General features: G+C 37.2%; 2 protein-coding genes across 2 annotated transcripts in view; one reads left to right on the plus strand and one right to left on the minus strand.

The window, feature by feature from the left end:
* The window catches only part of ppm1j (protein phosphatase, Mg2+/Mn2+ dependent, 1J), a 223,099-nt gene that overhangs the window by 162,988 nt on the left and 46,240 nt on the right, over positions 1-13,871 (minus strand). The window lies entirely within an intron of this gene.
* Positions 102-13,163, plus strand: mov10a (Mov10 RISC complex RNA helicase a). Its single transcript, XM_056270612.1, has 22 exons — positions 102-300; positions 534-639; positions 825-997; positions 1,158-1,399; positions 1,566-1,821; positions 2,129-2,269; positions 2,368-2,530; positions 2,633-2,784; positions 4,663-4,833; positions 5,080-5,227; positions 5,321-5,482; positions 7,282-7,385; positions 7,486-7,583; positions 7,688-7,786; positions 7,893-8,004; positions 8,096-8,213; positions 10,468-10,659; positions 10,825-10,887; positions 10,983-11,108; positions 11,871-11,959; positions 12,813-12,925; positions 13,009-13,163. The coding sequence occupies exons 1-22, from the start codon at positions 182-184 to the stop codon at positions 13,065-13,067; spliced, it is 3,006 nt and encodes a 1,001-aa protein (XP_056126587.1). The 5' UTR covers positions 102-181; the 3' UTR covers positions 13,068-13,163.

The following is a 13,871-nucleotide window of genomic DNA, read 5'->3' on the forward strand; positions in this document are numbered from 1 at the left end:
TTTTGAGTAGTCAAGTGCATTTTAAATAGTGAAGAAAATGTCAATGCTCTTTAGTGCGGTAATTTGTAGATGTACCCTTGCTTGGTCACCGTTAGACTGCATACAGTCAGTTTCGATTCCGGAATCGCCTAGACCAGACAACATCCAAAACATAAACTACTGACATATAAACAACAGCACAATGTCTAGGCTCAGAACATCATACGAAGTAGGGCTTGATTTCCTCGAGTTTCTGGGGCAGAGGATCTCGAAAACAGACAAAAACGAACTTCGGGATATTTACAACTTTGAGTTTAAAAGGTTTGCAACAGTGACTCAGAGTCAACAGAGTCTTACTCATCTATTTTATGCCATTAATTCATGTCAAGTTTTGCTTTATTTTGTCTTTGTAATAAGTGTGTTTTGTATATAATCGTTTCGTTTGTATACGATATACTGACCTGTTTCAGCATGTCTTTTTTTTCTTTTCTTTTTTTATTAAAGCAATTGATTTCCAGGCTGAACTCAGTTGCATGTGATTGTTTGTTTTTCAGGGATGGAAGAAAAGAACCCTCATTTTCCAGTGTGATCAATGCCTTAAAAGTTTTCAACAAAGCTTCTACAAGGCAGGGGAAAGTTATGTTTCACGGAAAACCAAAGGTAAGAACTTAAATTATCATATTTTGTGTCTTGTGTCTACTTTGGGTCCATTTCTGTAAGCGTTGAGATCTTCTAGTGTACTCATAAATGTGGCAAACTACTTAATTTCAGCATCAAGCCATTTCAATTAGATTTTAAAGATAAATCATTGCGTTTTCATCTCTCGTCTCTTCTCCTCCTGACAGGTGCGCGTGTACTACTGCGATCAGTGGAAGTCCTTCACACAGCAGAACACCAACATGTCAGCCACAGATTCTGTCCCAGCATCCTCTTCCTCATCTCCTCCGACTACTAAGCCTGTCCTGACCCCTAAGAAGAAGCTCGCTTCAGAAATCCTCAACAAACTCAGAGTGAAACGGTGATCATCGGAGATATAAATCTGCCTGTTTTTTGGCTGTCTAGGAAAAATAAAATAAACTTTAAATATATAATTAATAATGTGAAGGTAATCACAGGCTTCCCTTCTCAATGGCACATTTTCCTTTTGAAACTCATTGTTAGATGTGTCTTTGTTTTAGAGCTGAGCTCATCAAAGACAAAGGAGGTGTTGAAATAACCTCTGACCCCAAGGCCACCAAAGGGAAGGTTATGTTCATCATCAAGGAGCTAGGGAAGCTGTCCGTGGTGAAGTTTCACATCGTAAATCGGGGCGAGAGCTGCGTCTACTTCACGTACTACACAGCCTTGCACAATATGCGCTGCTTTACTCTCGTGGATAAGAGGAGAGTGAACCGTGTTTCTCCTCTTCTCCTCTGTCCAGGTGAGAAAAACTTTGAGACCATAATCTGATAGATAGATAGATAGATAGATAGATAGATAGATAGATAGATAGATAGATAGATAGATAGATAGATAGATAAGCAAATGAAAATGTATATAGGTTGTCAGATGCTCACAAAAATGTCACATTAATGTCTTTCTGCTAGGTGAGAGTTATGTTGTTGAAGTGCATTACAACGTCCACCATCACGGACACTTTCCAGCTACCATGTACTTTGAGTTCTGCCCAGAGGCAGATCCTCCAGGTCCTGCTAAGCCCTTCTGCATAGTCCGGGAACTGGAGGCAGTGGTTCAGACTGGACTAGCTGAAACATTGGGCCCAGAGAGCCCATATAACCCCAAACAGAACAGACGACTCCGCTCAGAGAACAGGATTGTGGAGGAAGGGGTCCCACCTGAGAGGTTAGATCTGTCTGTCTGTCTGTCCGTCCGTCTTCTATGTATCCGTCTATATATGTGTCTGTCTATCTATCTATCTATCTATCTATCTATCTATCTATCTATCTATCTATCTATCTATCTATCTATCTATCTATCTATCTATCTATCCATCCGTCTGTAGCATGTCTGTGTTGTATCCGTCTATATATGTGTCTGTCTCTCATTTATCTTTTCTATCTACCTTTTAGCATACTAGCAGCTCACTTCCTAGAATGGTAAGCAGATTCTGTGTTGTTGAATCACTCTTCTTCCCATTTTGTTTTTATAGTTTCATCAAACATGATCTGGTGATTATGGTGAAGTTGAATACATACAAGTACCCAGCCTACTTGAAGGAGTTGGCCAAACACAAGCTGGAGGACTCGGAGCGCCTATCACCCTCAGTAAGACAGCAACTACCCAGAGTGAGGCAAGCATGGACTCTTTTAGAACAAAGAAATTGTGTTGAAAACACAGCTCTCTCTCTCTCTTTCTGAGTGTGCATTGGTCTTATCTGCATGTTCTCAGGCGAGTGCTGGACACTGCGCTTTGCATGAAGAACTACACCGAGCGCTTTCACCTCCTCCTATACCTGGAAGAGATTCAGATGGAGGTGGACATCAGGAAGTATGATCTCTCTGGCAAGACCATGACCCTCGACAAAGAAAACAAAAGGTTGCTCATTCTCAAAGTGAGTGAGAAGCAAAATGATCACCAAATGTGTTCTTGTTTCTACAGATATCATGATGTCAATCACAATCTTTTTTATAATTACTTTATCTCTTTAACTCAGGTACCAGGGGTGGCAGAGAACAGACCGTCCGTACTGCGAGGAGATAAACTGAACGCATGTGTGTCAAAGGACAAGAACCAGCCCGTCACAGTCTATGAAGGCTATGTCCATCGTGTAGAACTTGAGAGAGTTAAACTCGGCTTCTCAAAAAAGTAAGAAATATGTACTATTACAAACACTGTTAACATACATAGCTTCCATAGATAGTAGGTACATTGTGAAATATTTTTTTTTAATGCACTGGTATTATAAATATTTTAATTAAAGCTGCTGTAGGTAACTTTTGTAAAAAAATATTTTTTACATATTTGTTAAAACTGTCATTATGTCCTGACAGTAGAATATGAGACAGATAATCTGTGAAAAAATCAAGCTCTTCTGGCTCCTCCCAGTGGTCCTATTTATTGCCATTTGCAGAAATACCACGCTCCCGGTCAGAAACAACCAATCAGAGCCAGGAGGAATGTCTTAGCAGTGTCAATCACGCTCGTGCACGCTCGCTGATCACACCCCTCTCTTGCACAGCGCGAGCCGTCGTTCAAACTCAGGATTGCCGGCGTGCTGCAGCTGTGCTTATGACGGAGAAACTACCTAAACTGCCAATTCTCGAGTGACATCTGCTCATAAAACAAAGAGGTAAAAGGAAAAAGGCCGATGACGATAAACAAGCGAAAAAGAAAGAATTACACAGAGCCCATTGACTTGGTGTCAAAACTCTAGCCGCATAACATGTAGATTAAATGCCACGCACTCTGCTAAGCAACAATTGAAACCTGCTCATTCACTGGCTTGTCATGTTGCTGAAATAATATACTAACACACCTTATCTAGCATTATATATCGCTAGAATAATTACTTACATAATGTAACGTTAGTTACCGTTATATTAACGTTATCTTACTAGCTATTTATAACTTATAGAAAGAGTGCAACGTTATAAAGTTACATGTATTGCAAAATACATAATGAAAGTTTGTAGTCAAAGTATGGGCAGGCCATAGTCAATGTAAAGCATATTGTTGACGTTTAGTCCCTATTTATCCGCTGTTATGGGTGGCCCTGTTTACTAGCCTGCGCGTTCACGACAGGCTCCGCTGTGGAGGACGAGCTGTGGAGGGAGGGCTGAAGCGCAGCAGAGAGCAAGGGGGTGGGGCCTGTAAGTTGTGCTTGTTCAAATTTTCAGGCTAAGTCAACGTTTTCTCAAAACTCCCTACTGCAGCTTTAATAATATATTTAATAAAATTTTGAATTGCTAAATAGTTTTACTAAATTACTAAATAAATCTCAGATCAATTGTATTTATACACTACTGATCATAAGTTTGGGGTCAGTGAGATTTTTTTAAAAGAAATTAACAAGCATGCATTACATTTAAGAAAAGTCACAGTAAAGACTTTTACATTGCTATAATACAAAAACCAATTTCGATAAATGCTGTTCTTTTGAACTTTCTGTTCATCAAAGAATCCTGAAAAAGAGTGTATTATGGTTCCCACAAAAATATTAAGCAGCACAACAGCTTTCAATATTGATATTAATGAGAAATGTTTCTTGAGCTGAAAAACAGCATATTAGAATGATTTCTGAAGGATCATGTGACACTGAAGACTGGAGTAATAATGCTGAAAATTCAGCTTTGTCATCACAGGAATAAATTGCATAAAAAAAGGAAATATAATAATATTATATTGGAGTGAGAGACACTAATAGCCTTCATTAAGTCTTAAATACACTGAACAAAATTATAAACGCAACACTTTTGTTTTTGCCCCCATTTTTCATGAGCTGGACTCAAAGATCTAAGACTTTTTCTATGTACACAAACGGCCTATTTCTCTCAAAATATTGTTCACAAATCTGTCTAAATCTGTGTTAGTGAGCACTTATAATCCATAATCCATCCACCCATCCACCTGGCATATCAAGATGCTGACAGGATGATTATTGCACAGGTGTGCCTTAGGCTGGCCACTCTAAAATGTGCAGTTTTACTGTATTTGGGGGGTCCTCCTTTGGTTTTGTGTTTGTAGGCTTCTCCAGAAGTTTGTCAACAACATGAAGTTTGATGTGGAGTTCAACATCAATCGCTTCCCCTTGAATCTTCAGCACAGGGCGGTGGAGCTCGCTGCCAAGCACAAACTGGGCGATGTGCTGTTCCCCTCTGATAAGGGCATTGGACACACTGCACTACCAAACCTCAGGTCTGCACACGTACGCGCACACTCACACACGTCTGTTTTATAGACAGCTACAGTACATCCGCATGTGTTAGGAATTTCCTCCTTGATGTCAATAAGATAGGAACACAAACAAAATGTAACTGAGATATATATACAGTATATATATGTAAAATATAAAAAATAGTGGTCTCGGACTTTTGGCCCCCACGTGTATGTGTGTGTGTGTTTTTTTTTTTTTCATAAAATCTAATTGTGTTCATCCTCCAGGATGTTCAACAAAGATTTAGAGAACAACCCTGAGCAGAAGGCGGCAGTGCAACACATCCTGTCAGGCACATCCAAACCAGCACCTTACTTGATCTTCGGACCCCCGGGTACAGGAAAAACGGTCACAGTAGTGGAAGCCATAAAGCAGGTAAAGGCATTCATTACGACTACTTTATGTGTTTGTTGCAGTGTTAAACATCTATGTGACTCATGACTCATGTGTGTTTGTTTGTTGCATTAGGTGAATAAGTCAGAAGCCACGACCCATATCCTGGCCTGTGCTCCCTCAAACAGTGCCTGTGACCTCCTGTGTGAGAGGCTATTAGGATATGTGGACGCCCATCGCCTCTATCGACTTTATGCCCCCAGTAGAGACCCGCGCACTGTACCGCAGAAACTGCTGGTAAGATATATGCATGGGGTATGTCCGGAATGGCATACTACCATTCTTCTCGTACTTTTTGAAGGATGTATGTATCATGTGCACAAATGTTCTGTATACATGGGATATGCAGATGGCAACTAAAGTACACTGTGCAGAATACAATGCAGTTTGTTTCAGGATTGACAAATGTTAATATTAATAATATTATTATTAAAAAAATATGACATATAAATATATATATATATATAATTTTTTTTATCATTCTTAACTATATAGTTTCCTATATATTGTTAAGGAAATATAAAATGTATATATGAAAATTATTATATATATACAGTATATATGAATGAATATATATTTATAATACTGTAACCTGTAATATTTAACTATATATTATTTAACTATATACTATTTAAATAATATTTATATATATATATATACAGTATATATAATTTTTTATTATTCTTAACTATATAGTTTCCTATATATTGTTAAGGAAATATATAATTAGGGCCCGAGCACCGATGGTGAGAGGACCCTATTGTTTTTGCTCTGTTTATTATTCTTCTTCTTCTTCTTCTTCTTCTCTTAAAAGAATCGCTTTTTAGAGGGCCTAAACATGCTCAAAAACTCATGAAACTTTGCACACGCTTCAGAAGTGGTGAAAATTTACGTGTGATATGGTTTTCAAAATTGGGTGGGGCAAATTCGGTAAATTATTGCCCCCAGATTTTGCCCCGGCTCTACGTTTCACGTACAGGTATGAAATTTGGTACATACATGTAATGACCCAATACCTACAAAAAAGTCTCTTGGAGCATAGCCCTAAACACAACAGGAAGTGAGCTATTTTGAACTTCCTCCTAGATTTTGTGCATTTTTCGTAATTTCCTGATGTTGTACTTTAACGAACTCCTCCTAGAGATTAAATCAGATCCACATAATATTTTGTCAGTCTAATCTTAAGGCCTTTGCGACGTTAAATTGCGAAGATCTAGAGTTTTCGTCGAAGGATGTGACCTCGGCGGCCTGACAAAAATGTAGATGTGCAAATCCAATTTCAGCCTCTGGGTGAAATATGCATCATCAGATAACTTCTGTGTAAATGATGCAGTTCCGATGTTGCTAGGCAACCACAGACAGCCTGCAGTAACTCAGGCATACAATGTCCGATCTGCCCCAAACTTCACATGTGTGATAAGAGTCCTGTCCTGAACACATGACCATCCTCATATTAGATTATTGTAATAGCGCCACCTGCTGGTAGCAGGAAGTGTGATAAAAATAAATGACTTTGACATAGTCCTCCGGCTTAAACATGCTCGAAATCTAATGAAACTTTGCACACACTTCAGAAGTGGTGAAAATGTACATGTGATGTGGGTTTCAGAATTGGGTGGGGCAAATTACTTTAACATATTCCCCCTATATTTACATACTGCCCACCGTGCTCTGTCTTCCTAAAGCCACCGGGTGGCGGTGGCACGGGTGCGAGGGCCCTTTCATCGCTGCTTGCAGCTTTAATTTATATATTAAAATTATTAAATATATATATATATATATATATATATATGAATGAATATATATTTATAATACTGTAACCTATAATATTTAACTATGTATTATTTAACTATATACTATTTAAATAAAAATAAAAAAAATATATATATATATATATATAATTTAAATATTTAATATAAATAAATTGTGTGAAATATTTATATTAATAAATGTATGTTATATTTATCATACTAACCTATAATATTTAACTATATTAAAAAAACAGAAGATGTATTCCTAAATATCCATTCCTACAGAAACACAGTAACTGGAATAAAGATCAGGACAGCTTCTTGCTCCCATCTCAAAAGGCTTTGATGAACTACACTGTCATTGTGGTTACACTGGTCACCTCTGGAAGGTACCGTCACAGTCCTGTCATATTCTCTGTCACCTTACCTTGTGCTAGCTAGCTTCTTCTGTGATGGCTAAAAATGTATATGTATTTGTGTGCTCTTCAGGCTCGTGTCAGGAGGTTTTGCTAAGGGTCACTTCACACACATTTTCATAGATGAGGCTGGACAAGCCGTGGAGCCTGAGTGTATCATCGGAATTGCGGGTAAAGGAGGAAGGGTTGGGAGAGGAGAATGACAACATGAATTGGAACACAAACAGATAAACAGATTGTTTATTTCTACATTGCGCTCGCTCTCTGTGCCCAAGGTTTGCTCTACCCTGAGGAGGGCCAGCTGGTTTTGGCCGGAGACCCGCAGCAGTTGGGCCCTGTTTTGAGATCTCCACTGGCACAACTACACGGACTGGGTACTCAAAATATTTTTCATGATTTCCTTTCTATTTTTACATTGGTTGTTTCTCACTTAACTCACTTGAATTTCAGTCCTAACAGATATCGTTTGATATTAAACAGGTCAGTCCCTCCTGGAGAGGCTAATGAAACAGAACCCTCTCTATCAGAAGAGCCAGGATGGTCATTCTGGATATGACAGCCGCTTCGTCACCAAACTTCTCCGCAACTACAGGTACCGATGGGGTATTTTTTCTCCCATCAATTTTTGATGTCATAAGTGTTGACGGATGACTTATAGTTGAGTTATTCTCACCCCATCCCAGGTCTCATCCCGCCATCCTCAAGATCCCCAACGAGCTCTTCTATGAGAATGAGCTGCAGGTGTTTGCAAACCAGATGGAGCGTGAGGCCTTCTGTCGCTGGGAGCATCTCCCAAAAGAGGTACCAGACCGCTGTACAAAAGCTCATTTGAGTTTTTTTGTCTGACAAAGATGTAAGAAGCAAAGAAATGTGCTGGGCTTTCCCACAAGCACTCGTTTATGGTAATGATCTTTCGGAGCTGTATCTATTATATTTTTTTCTAGAGCCCAAAGTGCTTCATTCAAGCCCTTTCCGCTCCATGCGCGTTGCTTCTCTCTCTCTCCCTCGCTAAAAACGAGAATGCAGCTAATACAATTATTTTTATCTGTCATACAGATGACTCTGACCGTTTAACTAAACCAGGTTTGAGACAAGTTAACGTGTGGCGTCTTTAGACGTTTTTTTTTCATACATTTAGCATTATTTATCAGCATATGAAGAGCATTTCATAATAAACAATGTTAGAATTTGGGAAATTATTTAGAGATGGCAAGGAAAGACAAAAACACTTTTAAATTACTAGTTAACTTTGTTTTGTCCTCATGATGAGAGTTTTGATTATTAGATTATGTACATTGTTTGTTTTAGTAGTTTATTGCTTTGAGCAAAATAATTCTCAGCTTTGATGACTATTATGAGTTTTTAGGATTTCTTTTTCCCTTTTTACAAAGTACTACGGCTGCCTCAATGGAAATGTATAACTGTTCCAAAAAAGTATTGTCTGGATCTTTGCTGGAAAGGAAATATAGAGACTGGACCTCCTAGAACTTTAATTGAATACCCCTGGTGTAGAGCATTTTAATAATCTAAAGAACCCTTTTCCGCTATAAAAAACCTTTAGTGCAATGGGAAGGTTCCATGGATGTTAAAGGTTCTTCATGGAACCATAAATGCCAATAAATGTTTATTTGAAACAACCTTTATTTTTTAGAGTGTTGTCGAGTTATAAGAGTATGTGTCACTATTCAGGGGTGCGTGTCCCGTACAATGATGTAACTCACTGCTTAAACACCATAGTGTGATGCATTGTTGTTTAAACTAATTAGCTAGTCACGACTGTTTACCGAACCGGTCACACCTGAACCAAGTTTGTTTAACAATATAGGACAGTCAATAAAGGGATAGTTCACCCAAAAATGAAAATTCTGTCATCATTTACTCACCCTTATGTTGTGCCAAACCTGAACACAAAAGAAGATATTTTGAAGAATGTTGGTAATCAAAGAGTTGACGGTAGCCATTGACTTTTATAGTAAGAAAAAAAAAATACTACGGAAGTCAATTAGGCCGTGAGACAGAGGGTTGATTGGTACCATTTTGAGGGATTAAACCGCATGGTGATTTTTGTGTAGGTATATGACCCCTTATTTGAAAAATGTGTGATAGCATTAGATTCAAGGTAGTTTTTGGTTACGGAGGACGATTTTCAAACATATGTCAAGAAAAAGGATAAATGAATTTATCTTTAAAGAAATTTAAAATTTTATTAAAATTTTATAAAAACAAATTATAAATTTTTATAATAAAAAATCTATAATTTTTTTAATAAATTTTTAAAATTATAAAAGGATAAATTTTTCTCTCTTGTAGTCACTGAACACCTTACCTAGGTAGGATGATATAAGTGTTGATTTCTAATGAAAGCTACCATGGATCGGATGCTAGCACACATTTTCCAACACTAGAGATGTGTACCTTCATGAAAATCAAAAAGAAATTTAATCCCTCAAAATGGTACCGGTAGCCCAAACTTGGGGTCTTGCTCATGGCCTAAATGGCTACCATCAAATGTCTGGTTACCAACATTCTTCAAAATATATTATTTTTTCGTTTTCATTTCGCAAGTATTGTATGTAATATTATTATAGTTCATTTACATACACAACAAAAAAAGCTGTATACATGCGCTACATTCAATCTCCACGTAATGTAATTTTTCTGACATGCTGCTTTTCCCCCGTTATTTTGTTTTATTTGATGTTTGATTCATTGCAGGTTCCCTCATACATCATACTTAAGGTTCCCTTATGCATTTACGCACATGCGCCCTCCTCAAAAACAGCGCTGATTGTTGACATGCTAAAATATATAGATTAAATATAAATATAAAAGATAAAAGATATAGAATGTACCGGATATTAGCTTGCTTGTTGTGCCCAAGAGCAGTTTGTGATGCTGTTTGCGTATGTTTGTTGGAACTATGGTTGGTAACGACAGAACTTGCGGGCTCTTTTGGGAGATACAGATAAGATTTTTTTAAAAAGGTGAAAATAGGAAGCTGCAAATATTGTACAATGAATGAATAAAGCACTTTTCTTGTTTCTGTGATGAACAGGGATTTCCTGTTGTGTTTCATGGAGTGATGGGGAAAGATGAAAGAGAGGCCAACAGTCCTTCATTCTTCAACGTGACAGAGATCGAGGTCATCGTCAGCTACCTCAACAAGCTCATGGAAACGCAGGGCAAGAAGGGCCTGCCAAAACTCAACGCCAATGACATTGGCATTATCGCTCCTTACAGGAAACAGGCAAGACTGAGAAAGTACTGTGTTGTAAAATTAGCTTAGAATAAACTGTAGGATTTTTTTTTTTAGAAAATGTATTCTATTACTAATGAAAAATGGCAAGATTTGGAGCAAAAAAGGTTCAAACCCATCTTTACTTTTTAACAAAAGGTTTTTTATTCATTTAAGGTGGAAAAAATTCGGAAAGCTCTGAACACCGTGACGGAGTTACACAAGTGGAAAGAAATCAAGGTTGGCATGTGAATTTCTTTTTTCTTTTCCCCTCAAATTGCCTCTCTGAACTCTGAATAAGTGATTTCTGCTGCTTGATTATTTGACTTTTGCAGGTGGGGTCAGTGGAAGAGTTTCAGGGTCAAGAGAGAAAAGTCATCATAGTTTCTACTGTCCGTAGTAGCGTCAATTATGTCAAGATGGACCAAGACTTCAACATTGGCTTCCTCTCAAATGAGAAGGTGTATATACTTAATCTCTATTGGATAAGTAGGCATTTTTACTGCACTAAATCAATTATATATACATATACACAACCATACAAAAGTTTGGGTTTGAAAGACTCTCTTATACACTCACTAGGGCTACAATTAATTGATCAAAAATACAATAAAAGAGTAATATTGTGAAATATTATTACAATTTAAAATGAGAGGTTTTTTTTTTTATTCTTAATATATTATGTAAAAATTAAAATGTAATTTATTCTTGTGACGACAAAACTGAATTTCCCAGTCTTCAGTGTCACATGATCCTTCAGAAATCATTCTTACATGCTGATTTGCTGCTCAAGAAACATTTATTATTATTATCAACGTTGAAAACAAATGAATAGAAAGTTCAAAAGAACAGCATTTATGTGGATTGGACATTTTTTGCAACATTGTAAAGGTTGTTATTGTAACTTTTGATCAATTACCTGCATCCTTGCTGAATAAAAGTATTAACTTCGTTCTAAAAAACCCCCCAAAAAACAAGCTTACCAACCCTAAACTTTTGACCAGTAGTGTATATAGAGCTGAACAAGAGCTACTGGTTGGCATTTGTGGAATCTAATACCGGTTGTTTTAGCTGCAAGAGTAAAAGTTATAAAGTTTATCACAGAAGCTCGTAATCATGGACAAATTAGGAAAAGAGGTCTAATGCATGTTTCTGACCATCTGTTTGGACTTAGTTTAGAGAAATGATGCCATCCTGTAGTAAACCCTTTCTGTTGCCCACAGAGGTTTAATGTGGCCATGACGAGAGCCAAAGCCCTGCTCATTGTGGTGGGAAACCCAGTTATCCTAAGCAAGGATCCTACTTGGCAGAGGTAAGACCCTAGTTATGGTAACCCGATGGCAACTAGTCCCTATCTTTAATGGCATGCCCGCAGACAGCTTGCAGACCATTTTGAAGCATGTATCACTCAAAATGAGCAAAATGAGCGAACAGCCAGCTTCAATCTGATTGGCTGCCAGCATCGTTTATAACATACCATATTAGTATTTCTTATGCAAAACATCATGTCATTAATTACTCACCCTCATGTCGTTCCAAACCCGTAAGACTTTCGTTCATCTTCGGAACACAAATGAAGATCTTTTTGATGAAATCTGAGAGCTTTCTGTCCCTCCATTGACAGTTACGCAACTACCACTTTGATAAATTTTCTGAAGAGTCTTGATCGCTTTATATAATAAACAGATTTTGGCTATTATTCACGTATAAACATTGATCAGCAAACATAAACTGAAGCTCAAACGTGCTGCGTAACACGAGAATGAACCTCATTGGTTCTTGCAGGTCAATCGAACATGCTTGAGCTTCCGTTTACCACAACTGATGAGTGAGTTGATGAATGTTTATATGTGAATAAAAGCCTAAATTCAATCTGTTCATCATATAAAGCGATTGTGTCTCTTTAGAAGATTTGGACTAAACCGCTCAATTCATTTGGATTACTTTTATGATCTCTTTATGAACTTTTTAAAGCGTCAAAGTGGTAGTTGTGAAAGATCTTCATTTGTGTTCAGAAGATGAACGAAAGTCTTACGGGTTTGGAACAACATGAGGGTGAGTAATAATTAATGACAGAATTTTCATTTTGGGGTGAACTATCCCTTTAACTGATAATCTGTTCCACACTGTATGCAGTAGTTATTAGTGTGCATTTATTTGTGTAGGTTTATCCGGTACTGTGAGCTTGAGCAGGGCAACACTGGCTTCGACTACAAAGATGCTGAAGGAGAGGAGGATGTGGTCAGCCGTCTGGCATCTTTAAAAATCAGCTCTGAAGGTACGCAGGCTTACATAACACATCCAGACCTGAAGTGTGAGTGTATTATGTACTCGTATGACTCATTGCGTGTTCATTTCTAGATGCGGACGAGAGTCCACTACAGCAGCATGTGCACCCGGAGTGGAGAGCTGAACAATGAGGACCAGATTCACAACAATCAAATGAGACCATCAGTTTACATCTCGAGAAAATGTGAAATCACTTTTTTTATCAGTAAAGCAGTATTGATTTGTCACACGAACTCACTCTAATGTTGATTGCAGCCAGTAAAACAATGCATATGACTGATTCATTTAATAATTTCAGAAATTATGAAACATTTCAAAACAGTCCATTTATATACTACTGAGTTAATAATACTGGAGATTTTAGCCCTTATGCAAATTGATGTAGATCAAAGATCAGTCGCAATATCACTTTTACTAATCAACACTAATAATTCATTTCTTTCATTCAAACAGCTATATTTCTTTCCCACAATGGACATTTACTCATTTCAAATTCATTGTTTCCAGCAAGTACATTTTTAAAATGGCTATTAAAAACAATATAACCAGTTGTGAAATTTATGTCAATATGTAATTGCAAATTATGGCAATATATATCTTGAACTTTTATTTTTAGAGAAACTTTTTGTTTAAAGAAATGGGTTTTATATTATGGCATTAAGAATATTTTCTGGAATGCACGAGTTTATGGCTGCTATTTTGTTGTGGCATTGTTTTGTATGTCTTATGATTGTACTTAAAAAAAAAACAAGGCAGAAAATACTTGGCAAATTATTTTTCAACAGTAAATTACCCAACATTTGTAAGATGGATTACTTTTCATTGCATGTCATTACGCACAAAAGAAGAAAAAGTGCAACATTATTTTGTTTCGAAAAAATAGTTTATTAACATAAGTTGGTTTCACTTCATTCAAACAATTACTACTAGTCCCG

This window comes from Rhinichthys klamathensis, unplaced genomic scaffold, assembly GCF_029890125.1.
Source record: "Rhinichthys klamathensis goyatoka isolate OS25496 unplaced genomic scaffold, OSU_Roscu_1.1 h1tg000303l_1, whole genome shotgun sequence".
In the NCBI taxonomy this organism is placed as follows: domain Eukaryota; kingdom Metazoa; phylum Chordata; class Actinopteri; order Cypriniformes; family Leuciscidae; genus Rhinichthys; species Rhinichthys klamathensis.

Coding starts and splice junctions, on each gene's coding strand:
- mov10a (XM_056270612.1), top strand. CDS start 182: ATGTCTAGGCTCAGAACATCATACGAAGTAGGGCTTGATTTCCTCGAG. Junction 5,483..7,281: donor CTGTACCGCAGAAACTGCTG/GTAAGATATATG, acceptor CCATTCCTACAG/AAACACAGTAACTGGAATAA. Junction 11,109..11,870: donor GCTTCCTCTCAAATGAGAAG/GTGTATATACTT, acceptor TGTTGCCCACAG/AGGTTTAATGTGGCCATGAC.